Source organism: Populus trichocarpa, chromosome 1 (genome assembly GCF_000002775.5).
Source record: "Populus trichocarpa isolate Nisqually-1 chromosome 1, P.trichocarpa_v4.1, whole genome shotgun sequence".
Lineage (NCBI taxonomy): Eukaryota > Viridiplantae > Streptophyta > Magnoliopsida > Malpighiales > Salicaceae > Populus > Populus trichocarpa.
Window position 1 is genome coordinate 14248536 of NC_037285.2, and position 23488 is coordinate 14272023.

Here is a 23488-nt window from a genome sequence, read left to right on the forward strand (position 1 = left end):
AGATAATTATAAAAAAAAAAGGTTTGATGGTAACAAGCACAGGTGAGTGATTTTAGAAAGGATAACTAGATGCTTGATATTTCAATTTTATGATCCTTAATTTAAATTGATACGGGACCGTTTTTTATAAGATACAAATTTAATCGTCTACCATTGTAAAAGACCACACATCCTCTAGTTTTAATTTAATTAAATGAACGGATTAGCCATGTAATTAAATCAACAGATTAGCCATGTAGAATGTTGACTAAAATAATACATTTTTTACTCAAGAATTTTTATCATCTGATTTCTTAGAAATGTTTTTTTAATAACTATAAAATGAAATAAAAATAGATGTTAAAAGTATACAGCACATCGAAGCGTAAAAAATGATTATTTGGATAAAAAATTAAAGCAATTAAATAAGTAATTATAAAAAATTAGATGGTTGAAATTCAGTATAAAAAAATTGTGTTTTTAGTTAAAGCTCTCTTTTCGTTGTTGATTTATTCTCTTTTTATTTTGATAAAAGCATGTATTTTTTTATCAAAAAAACATAGTTTTTCAAATAAAACAATTTTCAAAAAAAAAAGAATTAAAGTTTGTTTATTTTTATGTGACTATATGAAAAGATAAAAGAATAGTTAATCCGATAAATTATATAAATAATTTATAAGAAAATTATTCTCATATTTGTTAGCAATATTTTTAAAAATAAACTTGCACATTATATTCACATATAATTATTTATAAAATGATTATTAATATTAGCATAAAAACCTCTAAACTAATTTGAAAACATTTATAATAAAGATGATTTAACATATATTATTTTAAGAATTTTATTAAAAAAATAATTTCATGGTAAAATTAAAAAAAAACAATTAAATAAAAAAAACACGTAAGGCCTAAAAAAAGTTCAAACGCTGAACACTTAACCTATTAAAAGAGTCTCGGTCCTAGATTTGTTCTATAAAAGTCACTAGTTTGAGTCCCGCAAATCTCAGAATCACTGAAAGCTTACATGATCGTTAATTTTAGGACCCATGGAATTAGTCGATGTGCGCACAAACTGACCTGAACACCTATATTAATAAAAAAAAATCTAAACACATCTAGACATGGAAGCTCATGCTCATACATCTTTTTTTATATAAAAAAAATTAGGTTAACAACGTGTATTATCAGCCTGAACTGTTATTTTTAAACAAATGAGATGACACGTTATCCATCTAAATAAACAACATGTCGCTTTTTTTTTGATAAATTTCAGTTATCTTCAATGTTTGAAAATTAAAATCCAAATAATTTGAGTCTTAAAAACCTAAATTTCAACGGTTTTCATCTTAAAAACATTGTAGAAGTCAAAAATAACTTATTTTCAATCCAAAAATATCTTTTAATTGGTTAAAAAAAAGTCAAAAGTCAAATCAAGAGAGTTTTGCATAAAACCATTCTACCCCTTTCAGTATAATTAAAATGAAAAACTATCTGTGGCCCAGTGGTAAGAGTTTGGGACCAAGAAATTTGCTCCCTCTGTGGTCTCAGGTTCGAGCCCTGTGGTTGCTCATATGATGGACACTGGAGGCTTACATGGTCGTTAACTTCAGGGCCCGTGAGATTAGTCGAGGTGCGTGCAAGCTGGCCCGGACACCCACGTTAAACTAAAAAAAAATGAAAACCTATCTTCATTAAACTTCTTTCTTCAAAATGAACATATTAACATTAAAATTAAATTTTTTTTTATCAAAATATAATTATCCAAAACCTTTTTCAACAAGTTTCTCTCTCATATCTCAATATTTAAAGACTAGAATATAATAAAAATAAAGTTTGTGATTCAAACATAAATATAAAAAATTATAGGGATCGAATATGTAAAAGAACCATATTGTACAAATTGTAAAACTGAGGGACCACGAACCTAGAGCATTGTAGTTTTAATTTGCTCAGTTTTGACTTGTTGTAATTGTAATGTAATTATCCTGTCCTTTTGGGCAAAGTTTGATATATTTGTTTTTTTAATTTTTTAAAAAATTAAGTTTTTTTACTTTCTAGTAGTTTTTAATTATTGTGATACGATATTATTAAAAAAAATTAAAAATATATATTATTTTAATATATTTTTAAATAAAAAAAATATTTTAAATAACAATAATCTCAAATGTTACTAATTAGGCAAAGTCCAAATTATTGTTGTTGAAAAATCAAAACAAAGTCCAAATTATTGTTCTTGGAAAATCAAAACAAAGGTAAACTAAAACGTGTGAAATATCCTCGTTGAGGTCTGTCTGAAACAAACAGACGACGAAAGATCAACCAAAAAAACCCAAACCCAAAATTTCTTATCATTTCCCTCCCTCTCCCTGCTTCCTTCAGCAACGCTGCCATTCTTTAATCCTAATCTTCTGTATTTTTTAACAACTTTTCCCACACTTTTTCAAATTCTTGGTAAGTCTTCAAAATTTCCCTTTAATTTCTATACAGGCTCTCTTTCTAGGCAAAGTTCTTAACTTTGCTTGAGAACTAGGGTTTCGTTTCCCAAAACATGACAATAAAACCCTAGGTCTGGATTCTCCATCTGGGTTTTTATTCTTTTGTTTATTTCATTGTTTTTTAGGATTAAAATGATAGGTTTTAATAGCTTTTATAGTTCAAAAAACCCCAAATTGAAAGGGGTTTTCAATGGATTCTGTACCGTGATCCTATTGTTTTTGTTTTACAATCGGGTAGATATACTTACAAATCCTTATATTGGTCACAATTCTATTCAAAGAGGTGATTTTGGTGATGGGTCGAGGGGTAATTCGATAATTCATAGACAAATCATTGAGATCAATGCTAATTCATCGAGTTTGGTTAATGTGACTGGTGATCAAAATGATTTGAGCTTAAAGAACCCGGCTTTATGTAATGGCTTGATTGATCATGATGGTTATGCTAATGAGTGCGAGTACTTGAAAGCTAACCCGGTGTGTTCATCGGGTGGGTTCTTTGATTATATCAAGTTTTTGTATTGTGATTGTGGTGATTTTAGAGTGTTGGGTTATGTGGTGTTGGGTATTTGGCTTGCTGCTTTGTTTTATTTGTTGGGGAATACAGCTGCTGATTACTTTTGTTGTTCATTGGAAAAGTTATCGAATCTTTTGAAGTTGCCTCCTACTGTTGCTGGTGTAGCACTCCTTCCACTTGGGAATGGAGCACCAGATGTGTTTGCAAGTATTGCTGCCTTCGTTGGAAAGGATGCAGGTGATGTGGGTCTTAATAGCGTGTTGGGTGGTGCAGTGTTTGTTACTTGCATTGTTGCTGGGGCTGTATCATTATGTGTTGCGGATAGGGAAGTTAAGATTGACAGGAGATGCTTCATTAGAGATATCTGTTTCTTCCTTTTTACACTCATGGCATTGTTGATAATTTTGATGGTTGGTGAGGTGAGTGTCGGGGCAGCAATTGGTTTTGTCTTGATTTATGTGGTTTATGCATTTTCCGTGGTTGCTAATGAGATGTTGAGGAAACATGCAGGGAGGTTGAAATTGGATGCTGTTACACCATTGATTCCCGTGCGAGGAAGTATATTTTCCCAAACAAGCAGTGAAGAGGATGCAAACATTTATAGTTCTCTGCTTGACCTTGAGACTGACAGTGATGTGCCCCATCTACCTTCTTCCCTGCCATCGTGGATGTGGGCTTCAAATGTGGCCATATATTCCAATCATTCGTCAAAAATCAGTTTGCTGGATCAAGAAAGGCCTCCATGGGGCTGGACTGATGAGGGCATGGGAATCAGTAGCTCTTCATTCTCATGTTCAAGTTTGTTGTCACTGATGGAGTTGCCATTGACAGTTCCCAGACGGTTAACAATCCCATTAGTTGATGATGAAACATGGTCAAAGCCATATGCTGTAGCCAGTGCTGCCTTGGCTCCTCTTTTACTGGCATTTTTGTGGAATAGCCAAGATGATGTGGGTCCTCAAAGCAGAATTCTAGTGTATTTTATAGGCACTGTGGTTGGTTGCACGCTTGGTGTTCTTGCATATCAGCATGCAAACTCCAATCATCCACCTCAGAGGTTCTTGCTTGCCTGGGTTCTTGGGGGATTTTTTATGAGCATCGTGTGGTTCTACATAATAGCTAATGAGCTTGTTGCTCTGTTAGTTGCATTTGGCATAGTCCTCGGAATTAATCCATCAATCCTCGGATTAACTGTGTTAGCATGGGGCAACTCGATGGGTGATTTAGTTTCAAATGTTGCATTGGCGATGAATGGTGGTGACAGTGCACAGATTGCAATGTCCGGATGCTATGCAGGTCCTATGTTCAATACTCTTGTTGGCTTGGGTATCTCAATGCTGCTTGGAGCCTGGTCACAGAGCACTGGTATATACATTGTTCCTCAAGACAGTAGCTTGTTTTACACAATGGGATTTCTCATATCTGGATTACTTTGGGCACTTGTTGTTTTACCTAGGAACGACATGCGTCCTAGCAAGATGTTAGGGGTGGGCCTTATAACCCTCTATGTAATTTTTCTCTCAGCAAGGGTGACCGCTGCCATGGTATACGCAGCTAGTTGACCAGCTGCTATCTTTCAGAAATGCTAGAGTCAAGACTTTTATTGTCATGACATTCTACTTGTAAAATGCAATTTGACAACTCTATCATAGCGCCTGTATATTCTAGTAACACTTGCTGTCAAATTTTGAATGACCTCCCTTTCAGGGGGCTCAAACTTTCACATGGTAAAAGAACTATTGTCGTGCCAAGAGGTTACCTTTCACTGCTGTATTGGTCAAGTAATTTTTATTTTCTAGGTTTTGTTTCCTGTTCTAGGCTTCTGGGCGAGAATGAGCAATTGTAGAGAAGTGAATCGCAATGCCAGAAGCCAGGATTGATATATGATATTTTCTTATGAATCACAGGGCTGTTATCATAGACAGTTCATTGATGTCTTCTCTTATGTAGAGTTCCAAGAGTATTTTGGCTTTGAATCGCTTCTGATGCTTAGCATATTTTGCCTTCCTTCTCGACAAAGGACGCAGCTTCCGAGGATGAAATGATTTTATTGAGCATGGGGCATAGGTTTGTTTGAAGGTATGATGGTCTTGGATGAGATAAAAGATACGGTATTGGTTGGGGCTGCATGGGCAAAGATTCTAGTTGCTGCCTTGTGAGTTTGGATAAGAATAGGTGACTCTTTGCGCTACGATCAAAATATTTTTAAATGTAAAAAAAAAAAAATTAAAATGGTTTTTTTAAAACATTAAAACTAGAGGTTAATATATGAATTTTTTAAAAAATTAATATGGACTTAAGAGTTGTTTATAATTTAGTTTTTATGGTTTCTTGGAACTATTTAATTATTAGTTGTATTATAAAAATTAATTAAATGATACTTTAATCAGTTTTTTATTTGTACATTTCACGTGGTGATTACTATATTCTAACATTATTTTTGAAAAAATAATTATATTTTAACAATTTAAATATATCTTTAATTATTAATTTGGTTGCACATATATATTAGGTTGTGTATTTTGTTATAGATGTTTTTTTTAGAAAAACAAAAAATATTTCTTAATTAGCAATTAAAATATCTAATGAAATAATTTTTTTTAAAAAAAATTAAACTTCTTCATCCTTATATATTCAAATTTTCATTCATTTTTTTTTAATGAAAATGCCTTTCAAATAACTAAAAGTAAAATTAATTTTTTAAGAAATAAAATATAAAATAAGAAACTTGAAAACCCTATAAATTTTTTTAAAAAAAGAGTCAATGTGAAAAAAAAATAGACACAAGCATGCGAGCCTAACCTGGATTGCCTAGTGCGTCTGACCATTAAAAAAAAGCCTAGGGGTACACATTTGGGCCATTTCAATTTTATTTTTATTTTTTTAATGAGGTAAATGACATGTCATTCTCCTTTAAAAAATAACAAAAGATGCATCATTTACTGAAACTAAAATTCTGACTATTGGTGGTAGTTGAAAAATCAAGAAAATGATTATTTTGGGTTAATAATTTATTTTTTTCAAGCTATTTTCACCTTCAAAACATCATAAAAACCTTTTTAAACGACTTCAATACACCTAAAAACCAAAATCAATAAAAAAAAAACTTGACCTCTTTTTCATATATGTTGAGAGACAAACCATCATCATCAAACTCTTTTCGTCGAATAAAACTCATTAACATTAATAACGATGAATTTATATCCTTGAAAAGTGATCAAACCAACGTTTTACTCGCTCCTCTCTATTTTCATGTGACTTTTTCTTTCCTCTACCTAACGCGTTAAGTGAAATGCAAAGAAATGAATTTTAGACTAAAATTGAAATTATAAAAAATAAAGTGATTATAGAGAGAAAAAAGAATGAGGACTAAAAATAACTTTTTCCAAGAATTTTAGATTGACCATGCATTCTCTCCATGTTATACACTTTTGTCCCTTGTGTTTTAATAGTCTATCCTTAACAATTTATCATAAATTCGTCATTACTCTAGCCACTAAAAAATTGCAATTAAAAAAGAAATTGAGGATTAAAAAATTAAAATAAAATTGAGGATGTTAAAAAAGTTTACCGTAAAATACCTATGCGTCTTAGCATGTTTAGTAATTTTGGCTAGTTGATTGGAATTTTTGCAGGATCCTTCCAAAGGATACATATTATATGGGAAGGAAGGCTCCCCTTCTTGTCCCCTTGATGGCTTCCACGTACTCATGATCAGGTCTATGTTCTTATGTGTTTATTTAATTAGTACATAAATTTTCTTCTCACTTTGATTCTCTAATTGGGATCCTGTTCATGGAATCCAAACGGAAGGTGAACTTGTTAGGAAGCGTTTGGGAACGCGGTTCATCCTGTGTTTTCAAAAAATTTGAATTTTTTTTTGTTAAAATTTAATATAGTTTTTACGTTTTGGATCATTTTGATGTGCTGATGTCAAAAATAATTTTTAAAAAATAAAAAAAATCATTAACATGCATTTTGGCACAAAAAATTATTTGAAAAGCATCTGCAACCATACTGTCAAACACGCTCTTAGTAAGGCTGATTAAAGTCATCGAAGAAGTCCACTTATTTAGCTATAATGTATATTGAATGGATAATTTTGATTCTTTTACTCAAATCTAATGGAATCTAAAATTAGTATTTATTAATAATGATATTCTAGACTTACCCCTTATTTACACAAAATCTTATACTCAAATACCACATAACATAAATACTTTCCCCATTTTGTCCAAAACAATATAAGCTTTAAATAATATTATTTGATTATATGTTGTTAAACTAGTAAAATATTTATTTCTTTTCGAGTTGTTGTGGGTTTTCCAACTCATCACATTGAGTTGGCAAGCTATAACAAGTGTTGAAAAATTTTAATTTTTTGTAAGAAAAAAATTATTTATTTTGGATATTTTAATCTCAAGAAACAATAGTGGAATAGGCAATCTCTATCCAAATTCTTGAAAATTTTTGTTTTGCAATGGGAAATTTTAATACATGTTATCATCTAAGGTTTGGATTAAAAAAAAAAGAAGAAGTAGTAAAACAAATTATCTTTTTTATGAAATATATTGTTTTGGATACTTGTTAGATTGTTTGGCTTCCATTGTGCTATATTGTAATTATTGTTTTGTGCTTTGAGTGTTGTGTTGAAAGTTAAATCGTTCAATTGTTTCATAATGAAATGATGTGATGTATTGTTTGAAATAGAATTACTATTAAAGACATAACTTCAAGACTTTCATTAAGAAACTAAATAAACTAGATGCAAATTTGAGAGATACTTTCAAAGTTAAAATCAAAAGTTAGGGGTGATTATATTTGGTTCGCTTTGGTTTTTATTAAAAAAAAAAAGTAATTAAATCGATTTTTTTTAAAAAAAGCCAAAACTGGTTTAAACTGACTGGTTTCGGTTCGGTTTGGTTTTTTAGAACAAAAACCGGTTTAAATCGATTTGCTCGGTTTTTTCGGTTTGGCTCGGTTTTTTTTCCAGTTTGGGTTTGGTTCGGTTTAGTTTTTTCGGTTTCAGGTTTATAAAATCGAAATCGAACCGGTTTGTTTTTTTTTTAAATTTTAATCGGTTTTTTTTCACGGTTCGATTTTTTCGGTTATTTTTTTTTCCAGTTTTCTCGGTTTAATTGATTTTTCGGTTTTTTTCTCACCTCATTCAAAAGTTATGAGAAATATAAGTAGGGAAAAAAAGAGTTGAAGTTTCAAATTCTTCTTCTATTACATTGATTTATGGCAGGATGTCCATGTACTATTATTTTGATTTAGTATGTTTCTAAACTATATTAGTGTAAACCTCAGTTAGTTTAATATATGTCATGTGATTATTTGTAATTTTTTATTTTAAAAAATTTATTTTTAATATCCGTATATTAAAACAATATAAATATATATAAAAATAAATTTTAAACAAATAAATAAATTTTAAATTTTTTAAAAAACACTATTAAACCAGAAGAAAAAAACATAAATCCTATACATCTTTGTCATTACCATTACAAAAGAAAAATAATTTGTATTTGAATTTTGAACATAGCCGCGAATGCAATAATGATTCAGATAAAACATTTCTATAATAAAAATATCAACTAAACTTTGCCATTGGCTGGATGGAACACATGTGGTCCCAATTGAAGTCTCTTTTGCTCCCTATGCTCCTTTTCCCAATAAAAAGACCATAATCTCCAACCACCTCCGACGACGACGGCGACGATTTCCCAGGGATCAGAAAAAACTTCATGGCCATTTCCCCCGTCTCCTTCCTTCACTTCCTCCTCCTCCTCCTCTTGAACCAACCATCATCATCATCATCGGACCATCCACAAACCTTCATCATCCACGTCTCGAAATCCCACAAGCCCTCCCTTTTCTCTTCTCACCATGATTGGTACACCTCTATCATTCAATCCCTCCCTCCTTCACCTCAACCTGCCAAGATCCTCTACAACTACAACCATGCCATCCACGGCTTCTCAGTCCACCTCACACCCACCCAACTGGCAAAGCTCCGCCTTGTGCCGGGCATTCTTTCAGTCATTCCTGATCAAATTCGCCAACTTCACACCACGCACACCCCTACTTTCTTAGGCCTATCAGAAAGTTCTCGCCTTTGGCAAAATTCTGGTTATGGTGATGGTGTGATTATTGGAGTTCTTGACACTGGAATTTGGCCCGAACATAAGAGTTTATCGGATTCCGGTCTGTCTGATGTTCCTGCCAACTGGAAAGGGATCTGCGAGACGGGACCTGACTTTCCAGCCTCTTCTTGCAACAAGAAACTTATTGGCGCCAGAGCTTTTCATAAAGGCTATATAACTCATAAAGGGAGGCCTATTAATGAATCAATAGAATCTGCATCTCCAAGAGATACTGAAGGTCATGGCACCCACACAGCAACAACTGCAGCTGGATCTTTAGCTCATAACGCGAGCCTTTTCCAGTATGCAACAGGAGAAGCTCGTGGTATGGCCTCAAAAGCCAGAATTGCTGCTTACAAGATTTGTTGGAGTTCAGGTTGTTATGACTCTGATATTCTTGCTGCGATGGATCAGGCTATTTATGATGGAGTCCATGTGATTTCTTTATCTGTTGGTGCTACTGGTCATGCTCCTCAATATGATCATGATTCGATTGCGATTGGGGCTTTCAGTGCATCACAGCATGGAATTGTGGTGTCTTGCTCTGCTGGGAATGCAGGACCAGGTCCATATACTGCTGTTAATATTGCTCCATGGATTCTTACTGTTGGTGCTTCAACAATTGATAGAGAGTTTCCGGCCGATGTAGTCCTGGGCAATGGATGGGTTTTTAGTGGGGTCTCACTCTACTCTGGTGACCCACTTGTTGATCACAAGCTTCCTTTGGTGTATGCTGGTGACGTTGGGAGCAGGTATTGCTATATGGGGAGTATAAGTCCATCAAAAGTTCAAGGGAAGATTGTGGTATGCGATCGCGGAGGGAATGCAAGAGTGGAGAAAGGAGCTGCAGTGAAGCTTGCTGGTGGGCTTGGAATGATCTTGGCAAACACAGCAGATAGTGGTGAGGAGCTGATTGCTGATTCTCATCTTCTGCCGGCTACTGAGGTTGGTGAAATTGCTGCCAATAAGATTAGACAATATATCAAATCGGACCAGTCTCCTACTGCAACAATTCTGTTCCGTGGAACAATAATTGGGACTTCACCTGCAGCTCCTAAGGTTGCTGCCTTTTCAAGTCGTGGTCCAAATTATTTGACACCGGAAATTCTGAAGCCAGATGTTATTGCTCCTGGTGTTAACATCTTGGCTGGTTGGACTGGATTCGTTGGACCAACAGATTTGGAACTTGATCCTAGAAGGGTTGAGTTCAACATAATATCAGGTACCTCAATGTCTTGTCCTCATGTTAGTGGAATTGCTGCTTTGCTTCGAAAAGCATACCCAGATTGGTCCCCAGCTGCTATAAAATCTGCTTTAGTGACCACTGCTTATACTTTAGACAATTCTGGCAAGAATATCAAGGATCTTGCTAGTGGTGAAGAATCAACACCCTTCATTCATGGAGCTGGTCATGTTGATCCCAATAGTGCTCTTGATCCTGGACTGGTGTATGATATGGACACAAGTGACTATATTTCATTCCTTTGTGCAATCGGGTATGATTCTAATCGAATTGCAGTGTTCGTCAGAGAGCCTCCTAGTTCGGACATATGCAGTGGAAAAGTGGGCAGTCCAGGCAATCTCAACTATCCATCAATCTCTGTTGTTTTCCAGTCTACTAGTGATGTGGTTACTTACAAGAGAGTGGTGAAAAATGTTGGGGGTTCTCTTGATGCAGTTTATGAGGTTAAAGTGAATTCTCCGGCGAACGTTGACATCAAGGTATCACCAAGTAAGCTTGTGTTCAGTGCAGAGAATAAGACCTTGTCCTATGAGATTACCTTCTCCAGTGTTAGCTTGGATTGGCCTACCATTATCCCATCAACATTTGGATCAATCGAGTGGAGCGATGGGATTCATGGAGTAAGAGGTCCAATTGCTGTCAAGTGGCGTCAAGGATCATCCAGGGATTACATTTAAGAACTGGACACGGGAGAAGTTATTTGGAATAGTTTCAAACTTGGGGCATCGTCTGCCTCATGTAAAAGTTATGTGATCATGATTTAAGTTTTCATTTTACCAAGATTTCAATCTGGAGATTGTGGAATGTAACGTAACGATACTTTCCACAGTGAATTAGATCAAATAATGCTTTAATTGATTCTGCAATTGTAATGATCAAGAGTTTTAAGCAGTAATGGGTTATGCGATAGAAAAGAGAGTGAATGAGGAGCGACTTGTGCCTGTTTTAAGCTGTTGAAGATTATCAACCATTCATACCCGCAGGCATCTCCATCTCCATGATCTTGTGGGAAAATGCCTGCATCCAAAGTCACTAGGTGATGAAAAAATACACCCGCAAACACATAGCCACTGGCTTGACTTCATGTATTTGTTTATTTTGATGAATGACAAGCTAAGATCTATAGCTTTGACACAGACAGATAATTCAAATGCACCTCCATGGTCTGTCTACACCTTACGGGGGAAATTACGCACATCACCAAGTACGTTGGTGATGAGAGAGAGAGAAAATGCACAAGGAACTAGTCGAGCTCTTTTTTTCTCGAAAATGGTTGAATGAGTAGCTAGCCAATTCAAGTGGGACATAGAGCTTTAGCACCATACGATTAACGATATGGAAACGAGAAGGCTGGTGGATTTGACTGGACTCTTTGTAAATGAGAAAGTAATAATAGAAGTAAACTAGAAGTGGATTGCATCAACGACGCTTTGGCCGAGTGGTTAAGGCGTGTGCCTGCTAAGTACATGGGGTTTCCCCGCGAGAGTTCGAATCTCTCAGGCGTCGTCTCATTTTTACCTTTTTTTTTTCCCATGTCTTGCTGATTCGTCTGCCTTAATACTGCATTTTATGAACACCTCATCTTTACTACGGTTGGAATTTGGTAATTGTTTATGAGCACCTCATCTTTACAACTCCGCTTGCATTCAGCAGGTAAAATACAAGCCATGCAAATCTCTCACAAGAACCACTTGGTCAACCAGCACTACTAACTTCTGACCATTTGATGTACTTAAATGCTTCTCAAGTTGTTAAAAATATATTTTTTTTTAACACGATACAGAAAATATAAAATAAACTCGGATCGTAAAATTGTAAATTTTTTTTTCATACACAATTTAAGTATCTTAAAATATATAGTTCAAATAAAAATTCATATATAGTTCAAGAACCTTAAAATACATGGTTCAAATAAAAATTTATATATATATATATATATATATATATATTAAAATAATATATATTTTTATTTTTAATATTAATACATCAAAACAATTAAAAAAAACAAGAAATACATGAATAAAGAAATTGAGTTTTTATTAAAGATAAATAAACATTTTCTTTCCTCTTTGATTCAAGTTATTAGATTCTAACAAGTATTTAATTGTCAGTGGTTTTTATTTCATAAACCATGTTACTCGTGAGCAGAGATAATTTTGACTTAAAATTTTAATCATTTTTTTTTATGAACATATATTTTAATGTTTATGTAATTAAATAAAAATAAATTTAAAAAAATATTACACGAGATCACATTGGCTAGTACTGTTAGCATTCATGAACACATTAGCTAAGCCTAGGTCATGCCCGTTGAAGTGAAGGCAAGAGGGCATACATTGGGAATTGAGCCTCACAAGGAAGTGCACTATTGCAGCATATATGTCATCCCCTTCGGGGCGTAGCTGGCGCCTGGCAGCGCATCTTTTGTGTGGACAAATGGCATGGCATCTCGTTATTGGTCGGGAGGAAACATATATTGCACTATTGCAGTGCAGTATATGTTTTTGTTAAAATCGTAAAATCAGTGTTAAAATCGTAAAATCAGTATTAAAATCGTGAGTTTTTACGATTTCATTCTATTTTACTCATTTCACTCAATTTCAACCTTATTTTATCAAATTTTAAATTTTAAAATTTTTAAATTTTTAAAACGATTCTGCACGATAAATATATATTAACTCGTAAAATCATACAACATCGCAATTTTAACAACCTTTTCTCAAGGTATTCACATATTGATCACTTTGAACCTGCTTAGACGCCATAGAAACTAACAAATAACCAGGTCAATTATTTGTTTTTTTGCTACTCGCAAGGCCATGAACAAGGAGTTGTCGGACAGGACCTATATATAAAACCAGTCTGCAGTCAAAACAATTTGACTTTGGGTTTTGGCATTTGGAGAAAACAAATCTCCACTCCGAGACTGCACAACTGCAAATCTGATCGTCACATGAATTTGAGCACACAAACAGTAGAGCAAACTGCACAACATCTCATAACATAAACTGGGTCTAACTGGAAAAACTTCAGAATACAAATATTAATACTGTTCCGATATGCTACTTATAATAATCTAACATAATGTCAAGTCATTAGAGACATCTCTGTCTGCAGGTTCTTTTACTTCCAAGTGCTGGCCTAAAAGAAGCCCATCCAGCTGTTCTGCTCGCTCCATCAATTTTAGTGGCCATACTTCTGGAACTCCCACTCGCTATTATCTGCAAGCGTTTAAATGGCCAAATAAGTGCTGAGGAGTTTGATAGATGAAATTAAAAAAAAATTAAAAAATTATGCATTCACTACAGCATACCAAGAGGGCACACTTGGCGGGTTTTGAGCCATCGGCTGATACAGTGGAAGTGGAAGGCATGATTGCACACACCTGTGGTAGCACAAACCAAGTCTCTTAGCACGTCTAAGGAAATTGACAGCAAATAAAACACAAACCTACAGGACAAACTAAAGCAGTATATCCAAATTGATCACATAAGCAAGACTATTGAACCTTCACATCCACCAACAGAAACATGAATAAACCAATACAGATAGAAATTTGTTACGGTTAGCAATCAATACAAATAGCCCTAGATCAAGTGTCATGCTTGTATGCATGTAACAAATCTAGATGTGATAAGAAATTACCAAAGGAACCATGGTTTAAATGCAGCAAGATTAATGGGCAGAATCAATAGATCTATATATATATATATATATATATATATAATAAAGAGAAAGAGGGGTTGGCTAGAGAATCAGCATCTTAACCTACCATTTCTAACCCATATCTTTGAGAGCTAAAATTAAACAAAATCAAGATCTCCCTTTTGACCCTCACCATTCTTGTGGATTTCCAAAAACTATACCATGAATTTTGCAAATTCATACATGCTATAATTGGTGTCAGCCACAAAAAAAGAAAGAAAGAAAAAGAAGCAGAATATAAGGCCAAGAGATTTCTCTTTTCTCCTAAAGTGCCATCTAAGAAATTGAAGGCAGTGACCTCAATCAGGTTAATCTCAAATAGCAAGAGCATGCCAGACATGGCACACATTCCCACAAAAGGAATTGCTTATGAATGTACCAAAAACTAAATTCGGTCGCAGGGGCATAATTGTTGTAATTGCTGGCATATCAGGTACTACTAATACTATATAATTACCTCATTTAACACCCCTAAAACATAAATGGTTATATTTTAGTTAGATATAAACCAACATGGTTACAGTTTGAGGTGCTCAAATTAACAACCTATTCCCAAGAGCAGACTACCAATCAATGCATGCTATATCCAGGGAGAATCTAAAAAAAAAATGAAAGGCCTAAGACAACTGCCGCAACTGGGATAATTAGCATAAGAGAATGTTCTAAGTCAGTAGCTTGATATTCAGGGTGAAAATATCTTGTAACTGAAGTCTAGTAGTTAAGAGAATGAATTCTCCAAACATCAAACTCACAAAAAGACCAACTCCTTGAAACAGACATAATGGTAGTCATCAACACCTAACGGCAGATATCCTTAGGTTTGGGACTTTCGGGTAACTATCCAAACACACAACCATAGCAAACTCCTAGTAGGTATTGGACATATTCGCCCTTTGATTTCTAAATCTCTTCAAAGAAGATACAAAGAGAACCACATAAATAATTAAAACCATACCAAGCACGAAAAACTCTGCCACACTAATCTAACAAACACTGTCACCAACAATTATAAAGCCCCCATCACATTAAATCCGTCTTCAATGCAAATAATAAAGTCACAAAAAGGTACACCAAGCTCAGTACATGCAGTCATGAAACCAAGCTCAAAACCAAGAAGGAGAATACAAATTACCAATCCATGAGAAAACCCTAAATTCAAGAAAGAAGAACACATACCCCAGGCAACAGTGCACTCCTCGCTTGTAGCACTCGCTTGATTTGCTTGACACTCAATGCCTACACAAAAATACATACATAAATAAATAGAAAAACGAAAACCCTGGAAATCTTGAAAGAGAGAAAGCAAGAGACATACAAAGATCCATGATATGATTCCTACAAATAGCGCAGTTATCCACAACAATATCTGCAAACCCATCAAATAATTAACACAAAACATGAAGAATATAATTAAAATAAAGAAAGTAGGTATAATCAAAGAGACAGACCCCAAGCCCAAAGAGCGACAGCATTCCACTTCTTGATTTCGAATCGCTTCGGTTTCCTTGAGGAAGACGAACTTGCCTCGCCTGCCGTAACCATCGTCACGTCCGTGTCCATCTGGGCTTGGGTTCTAGAGAGCGAGAGAGAGAGTTTTTGGTTTGTTCTTTTCTTTTCTCTTGTGAAGGCAAAAGAGAGAAATTGGGGAAGGAACGAAGAAAATCAAAAAGGAGCGTGAGAAGGTGGATTAATCATGGGGTTTTCTTTTTTACTAGCGTGGTACTGATTATTTATCCGAGTCATATGTTTTTACTAGAGAAATTGGAGGTAGTTTTTCAAATTTATTTTTATTTAGTTTTTTTACAGTCAAAATAAATATTTATAAAAAGACAGAGAAAAGTATATATTTTACTAGAAGAATTATTTTTCTTTTATTCATGCATTTTTTTTACTGAAACATGAGTTTCTATTAATAGCATGTTTTTTTTAATAAAAAGCATAGGCAATTGAAATAAATTCTTGTAAGAATATTAATAATTTGAAATAAGTAAAAAATATATCTCTTTAATCCAGATTTTGTTTTTTATTAGTGCATTTTTTTAATGCAAATTTGTTTTTATTAGAAATGTTATTTTTTAAATAAAAAACTTATTATGATCTTAAATATAAGCTTTAATAAAAAAAATATTAAAGATCATGTCTCTAACATTTTGTATGAAATTAAGGGGGAAAATAATAAATATAAAATTATGTAAAAAAGATTATAAAAAAATAAAATAAAATTTATTTTCATTGAATATTTATAATCACATTTGAAAACAAAATCTATTAGATTCATATATAATAATTAACAAAATAATTGTTAATATAACAATAAAAAGCTTAATCCTATTTGAAATCCATGACATAATATAATATAATGATACTTAATTGAACATTATTATTTTATTTATAGTGTATTGTAATAATAATTAAGGAAAAAAACAAAGGTAAATATAAAAAGAGACAAACCACTTATAGCTAGAAGGATGGGCAACACGTTTGACCCAATACAATCAAGCTCTAGCACTTCTAGGCAAGGCTTGCACGTTTGGTTTTGATTTTTGTTTTTGTTTTTTTTTTAATATGAGTGTTCAAATCAGCTTATATGTAACTCGATTAATTTTATAAGTCCTGAAATTAACAACCATGTAAACTTTCAATGGTCCTGAAATTTGTGAGACTCGAACTAATAACCTCTAGGGAACAAACTTGAGATCTGACTAGTTGAACTTTACCATTCAAAATTAGTTTTTTTCCTTTCTTGTTTAGTGAACACACAACACAACATTGATTCTATTTAAAAAAAAAAAAAAAGTTGACATGTCATTAAAGTTAAAATCTTGAATTAAAAGCATCCATAAATCAGAAAAAAAAAATAAACTAAAAATTAAACCGGATAAAAAAAAATTAAGTCAACATCTACTTTTCTAAGCAAGATGAAATTTTCAAAACTCTTCGATGGTAACCCTCTCGAAAAAATAAACTAATCGATACAAAAATTGACTAGTTTTGTGGCTAATATATGGTCAAGCAACTCCATTCTCTACCATTAAATTCTTTTTTGTTGATTTTCCTTTTCCTCTCGGATGAAACGTTTTAAAAAATATAGTTTAGAATCTAAATTTAAAAGCTTAAAATTAAAGGGATAAAAAATTGCATAAACAAAGATTTTTTTGGATAAAAATGAAGTTATTTTCTCGAACTATATCTATATCATGGGTCATTTTTTGAGATATCTTTTCATCAAGTTCTTTTACAATTAATATAATTTATATTTAAGAGATACTATTTTCATACCTATTTCAAATTATTTAAGTTTTTTTAGAACATTTGTTTTAGCTGTCGTTATCTTTATTAAAAAATTATGTTGTTAATAATTTTTGTTTTGTTTTATTCCAATAAAAAATACATAAAAAAGAGAATAATTTATATAATAATTTATATTTTTTCATCTAAAATTTAAATTGTTGTTTATGAGAAATACACACACACACACAAAAATATATTTATATTTGTATAGTAAACAACAATAAATAATAAGCTCTACAGTTTTAAAAACTATAGAGAAATTGAATAATAATTTGAATATTATTTTAATTATAATGGATTTTAATAAAAAAACAAAGTTAGAGGAAAACAAAAAACATTGAAAAAAAAGATTTAAATGTTATAAAAATAAGCTAGGCATGTTTGGCTAATAAAAAAAGGCCACATGCATGAGCATGTGAGGTTAGGCGCTGAGCACCCACCTTAATGTTTTTTGGAAATAGAAATAAATGGATGACATGTTGTATGTAATGTAAATTTTGAGTATCTCTAATAATTGAAAAGTTAGTTTAAAAGTTTTTAGACTCTTAAAACCTATTTAAACATTTTTTCATTTAAAAACAGCTAATAAACATTATAGACACTACATTAAACCCATCCTAATATAAAAATAATCCTTAAACTTTGGTAAAAAAACCCCCAAAATTAAATTGAATGAAAAAATCTTTCTAAATTCTGATATATCTTTTCTAGAAAAATAAAAGTTTTAAAAAACCTAATGACATTATCATTGATATAAAAATTGGTTTTTTTTACAGTCAGAAAGTGGTAAATTGTCTTCTATCCCTCTCTCTTTTTTTTTTTTCTAGCAATTTGCTATCTCTTTAAAACTCTGGAACTCAAAGTTAAACAAATAAAATGCATTATAGAAACTACAATGAACAAAAATTAATAAACTTAAATGAAGTTTTTCATGCAAAATCTAAAAGTGCCATATTTTTTTGAAATTTAGTTTGATTCTTATTTTTTATATAGTTTTAAATTATAAATTAAAATACTTTTTCAATACATTTATCTCTTTTAAAATTTTCAAAATACTTCAAATTCAAAAACAAAATTGTAAAGAAAGAAAATCTCAACACATAAAAGGTTTCATCAGAATGGCAGCCATAAAAAAACAGTGCTAGATTTTACATCAGGGAACAAGCAAGACTCTTTACTATTTACAAAATTATGCTGTCAAAGAACCATCTCAATCTAAAAACTTAAGCTGTTAGGTGAGATTTCAGGATATGATTTATATTATTCTCTAACACACCCCCTCAAGTAAAAGCCCTTTGAACTTGAAACTTGCACAGACCCACTTTACCTTGTGCTTAATTTTTATCAAATAAATAGGGATGGTGAGATTCGAACTCGTGACCGTTTGGTCATCAAAACTCCGATACCATGTCAAAGAACCATCTCAACTTAAAAACTTAAACTGTTAAATAAAATTTCAGAATATAATTTATATTATTCTCTACCATATACATTATAACATCAGCTTTGGCTCCCTACTATACTATATCAGATGTAGTTGCAAATGCCCATTCGCGGTTCGTATACTTTGCCTTGTATATGATAGATAATGCCCGATGTAGTTTTTCTTTGCCCGGCTCATGCCAATAGCATCAGCATTCTTTGCATGAGCATTCTTTCAAATAGATACGATATTAGATTTTTATAGTGGTTATTTTTTAAAATATATATTAAAATAATATATATTTTTTTATTTTAAAAAAATTATTTTTAATATCAATACATTAAAATAATCTGAAAACATCAAAAAATATTAATTTAAAATAAAAAAATAAAAAATAATTTTTTTTTAATATTTTTATAATACAAAAACAAACATAAAAAATATAGCATTTTAAAGCTTCAGCGTTTGCAGGCACCCACTTGAAGAATGGCCAAAACAAACAAGATGATGACCATTTTCGAACATTTTGATTGCTTCTTATGCCAACGAAAATGGATTTTGAGAATCATCCAAACCCAGGTCAGCTTCTCTTAATTTAACTCTTTCCCTTTTGCTGCTTCAGCTGCTCCTGGGGACCTAGCTCGCCTCTTTGTTTAGTAAAACACCAGTTTCAACATCTGGGTCTCCTTCGCTCTTTAAAATTGTCTTCTAATGCATTTATGATTGGATACATCTTAAGTTTATACCGTAGATCTCGTTTCAAATACATTATGTCGGTGTTTAAGAGTACACTAATAAATATTTTTTAAAAAATTATTTTTTATATTAAAATATCAAAGCAATCTAAAAAACAAAAAAAAAATAATGTTTTATGAAAAGTTATTTGTACTAAAAAAACCATTTCAACATAAAATTTTAAGCTATTAGATGAAGTTACAAGATATAATTTATATTATTTTTTAACACACTCTCTCAAGTATCGAGATATAGTTTATATTATTCTCTAACAATTTAAACCGCGTTGCTAAACTGCCCCTAAAACATTAGGAAACCAAGCTCAAAGTTGGTTCAAGTTGGTTCACGATTTGGTAGATGTAGGTAAATAACGAATGACAATGGACACTTGTATTTACCAAAACTGAACGTATATTGGTCGAGCTATTGCCATGAAAGAATGAACATGAAAGTTTACAATCTCAAACATTTATTTCAACTCCAAGCCCATCAAAATCTCTGATTTCCAATGCAGTCTGTGTTGAAGAAACTGTTAGATAAACTTTTCTTTATGTATTTTTTATTTTATTTTACAGTAAATATATTATCAAACCAGATTGTACGTAAATCAATTTTTTTTCCCAGATGATTTAAAAAATACGTACGTTTTTTATCCTTAAAATATTCAGATCCAAAATTAGAAGGGTTTATACGAATGATGTCATCATGTGAATAATTGAATAAGTTTTCTCTTTTGTCACCCAACCAATTCATATTAATAAAGTTTTAATTAAGTATTACTGATCAACCTAACCAACCCACCCAGAAAATTATATCACATGAAAATTACTGATCACCAAAGTTTTTGGACTCCTCTAGTAGTTAATTGCAGGACCAGTCCCCGGAAACGGGGACCGATGAAAATTGGAAGCATTTATTTGAATGGTCACAGTACTAGCATCCTAAGAGATCGGCTTGCTATATATATATATATATCCATCATAGTCTGCGTTCAAAATACATATTCGATAGCTAATAGGAAATTTGTATACATGATCTGGTTTCTCAATCAAAATAAAATTTGAGCTTTTTTATTGGTTCAATGCTTGAAAATTGACAAATACAAACAGACACATCGATAAAATATTTCTGTTGATAAATTGCAGTGAATTTTTCCTATGATGTTTGTTTTCGTCTGATAATTGATGAGTTGAAAAATTATAGTCTTCCAGGGCTTTGACATATAATGTATCGAGGAAATAAAATTTGCAACTTATAAATGTTGTATTTGAACATAGATTAATTGTATTTTAACTTATAAATGTTTAAATTTATAATAAATATTTGAGTTTTATATTTATTTAATTTTTAATTATTTTCTATTTTTGTTTAATAGATTTTTTTAAAAATATATTTTTAAATTATTACTGATGAGGTTACTGAAGGACTTATTCCGTCAGTATATTCTAGAGAGTTGGAAACAAGTTATTATAAATATCATTGCCATCGTTTACTCACTGACAGAATAACAGACGGATTGTATGATGATTATATGTTAAATTTCTCGATGGAAATACCGTCGGACAAAAAAAAATCACCGATTGAATGGCATACGGTTTTTCTGTCGGTGATATGTTATATTCAACGATGGAAATACCGATGGAATGAAACGGATAATGTTTTTTTGGCGTGCTTTGTCCATAAGTAAATTCATTGATAAAATTATTTCAACGAATTCACCGACGGACCACAAATCACATATGAGAATTTTTTTGATGGATTAGTTCTGTTTGTGAGCCCGTTGGTAAGCTTCGTGCTCACAAACTGTGAGTATAAATACTTATAAAAAATTCCATCGAGAAATCTAAAAATTCTGGTAGTGGTTACCCTTGTTTGTTGTTTGTTGGGATGTTATTTAAAAAATAAGAAAAAGAAAAGGAATTAATCAAGAAATAGAAGAAGAGAAGGAGGCTGTCATGATCAGAGTGACATAACGAAAAATGCACTTTCAGCAAGATAAGGATGATTTGGATGTCAAATAGCTAATTTAAGAGACATTAATATTTTGAAGTAACAATTGATATGGACATTTTCTTTGTCTCGGGACATTGTGGACGGGAAGAAGATGCCGCTCACTCTGCTCATTTGTATGGAGTTTAGGACAACAATATCACAGTTACAATTACAATAGTTACAAACAAAACTACAAGATCCTAAGCTTAATTTCTTTTTATTGTGTTTTAGTCTCCTAATGCTGAATGAAGAGAGAAAAACTAATAAAAAAAGAGAGAGAAAATAACCAAAACTTTGGTTGATTACATTTTAACTTCGAAAAAATTAATTTTAGTATCAATAAATTCATTTTAAAAATAATATTTCAAGGGTCAAAAAAATATATCAAGGCTCAAAATGTTATTTTTTTAATTCAGTTTGACTTTAAGTTTTTAACCCATTAGAGGGTTCTTCGGGGTCGAAATGGATTTGTATAGGTCTTTATAGGGTAAAAATAGTTAAAATTTAGATTTTTAGGATCTAAATCACATAAACTCCAATTTTCTAGCCGCTGGGGATGGTCAGACTTTGTTATAGTAGGAGATATATTTTTTACCCAGATAAATAATGTGTCATCCCAATTGTTAAAAAAAATAAAAAATAGCTTAAGTGGTCTTTCAACCCAACAACAACTGGCTGTTAAATCGTTTCGTTTGATAGTCGATCTTTGATGGTCTATTATCATAATCAAAAGAAAATCAAAACATAATGTTTATTAATGATCTTCGATGATCTTTGAAGGAAAAAAGAGATTTTTTTTTTAAAAAAAAGTTCCATTAATGTACATTGATCATGTGGAGATGGGAAATGCAATTAATTAATGTTTATACTTGTAACCACTGTACTGTACTCGTCTCAACTGCATGTGTTAAGCCTCAACTCTCAAGTCAGGCCATGCGCTCCCTTATCATATCCTTCAATTCCCCTCTCAAGTCAGACCAACCACATCTAATAATATCCTGACTCTCCCTTCAAATAAGTTCTCTCCCACATCTCGTTCCTTTCCTGCTAGATCACTGATCACATGGCTCAAGATCATCACCGAATCCCTCCCAGGAACACCGATCTCACCACCACCTCCCGGTGGCCGCTTCGACGGAGACTTTCCCTACGTAGGCGTAAACTGCCCATAATACGTCTAGGAGGAGAGAAGCCTCGACGACGAAGGATGTCTTTATTGAGGATGTTAAGAGGAACGCGGTTGAGGTGGCTAAAATTGCGATACCTATGCATGTTAAAGAAGCTCAAGGAATGTTATCGTAATTTTATTAACGATCTGTCGGCATCTGGAGCAACTATAGAGGCTTATCAACAAAGGCTTTTAATGGAGACCTCTTTTGCTGTTCCTGGCATGGGTATTACTTTCTCCAACTTTCTTTCCGTTCAGGCTGGATCCAATCCCTCTCGATCGTTCATGGTGTAAAACGTGTTTTTTTTTTTAAGAAAAAAAAACTGATCGTAATTAAGTTTAATTTCAATAATGTTACATTAATTGTGAATCTTTTCTTTCTTTCTTTGCTTCTTAATATTTTCGTTTTCTTTAATATTAATTGTAGTATTGGGTTCTGTCTCGTTTATGATTGCATTTATATAAAGGATTATGTTTTATTGATCATTTGATGGAAAAGAAAATAATAATATTTATGGTAGAAAATCTAAGATCATAGAATGGCTGGTGTGCTAATACTTTCGTTTTCTATTATTCTATACAATTTCTTCGAATTATAAGTTTTTTTTTTGTTTTTTGGTTGTAGAATTAAAAAAGAATTAGCATGTTTAGGGTCTATTTGGAAAAATTGAGGGTTTTAATTAACTATGATGCTCGTGAACTTTGAAAAACTATAAATTATAGTTTCTGAAGATAACACATGGAAATGCTTGATATATTAGCATTTAAAGTATTACCAAACATTTCAAGCA

General features: G+C 32.3%; 4 protein-coding genes and 1 non-coding gene across 5 annotated transcripts; 4 read left to right on the forward strand and 1 right to left on the reverse strand.

Moving 5' to 3' along the window:
- The first annotated feature begins 2212 nt into the window (after positions 1-2212).
- LOC18094713 (cation/calcium exchanger 4) lies at positions 2213-4759 on the forward strand. Its single transcript, XM_006369066.3, has one exon. The coding sequence runs from the start codon at positions 2610-2612 to the stop codon at positions 4554-4556; it is 1947 nt and encodes a 648-aa protein (XP_006369128.3). The 5' UTR covers positions 2213-2609; the 3' UTR covers positions 4557-4759.
- A 3765-nt stretch (positions 4760-8524) lies between these two features.
- Positions 8525-11241, forward strand: LOC18094714 (subtilisin-like protease SBT1.4). The gene has a single exon (XM_006369067.3). It carries the CDS (start codon positions 8742-8744, stop codon positions 11058-11060), a length of 2319 nt encoding a protein of 772 aa, XP_006369129.3. The 5' UTR covers positions 8525-8741; the 3' UTR covers positions 11061-11241.
- A 566-nt stretch (positions 11242-11807) lies between these two features.
- On the forward strand, positions 11808-11889 carry TRNAS-GCU (transfer RNA serine (anticodon GCU)). The gene has a single exon. It is a non-coding gene; the product is annotated as a tRNA-Ser (tRNA).
- Positions 11890-13358: 1469 nt separating this feature from the next.
- On the reverse strand, positions 13359-15786 carry LOC18094715 (RING-box protein 1a). Its single transcript, XM_006369068.3, has 5 exons — positions 15537-15786; positions 15404-15454; positions 15265-15324; positions 13697-13768; positions 13359-13604 (listed from the first exon to the last, which is right to left on the reverse strand). Exons 1-5 carry the CDS (start codon positions 15646-15648, stop codon positions 13567-13569), a joined length of 333 nt encoding a protein of 110 aa, XP_006369130.1. The 5' UTR covers positions 15649-15786; the 3' UTR covers positions 13359-13566.
- Positions 15787-22373: 6587 nt separating this feature from the next.
- On the forward strand, positions 22374-23183 carry LOC18094716 (uncharacterized). The gene has a single exon (XM_006369069.3). It carries the CDS (start codon positions 22593-22595, stop codon positions 22989-22991), a length of 399 nt encoding a protein of 132 aa, XP_006369131.2. The 5' UTR covers positions 22374-22592; the 3' UTR covers positions 22992-23183.
- Positions 23184-23488: the final 305 nt, after the last annotated feature.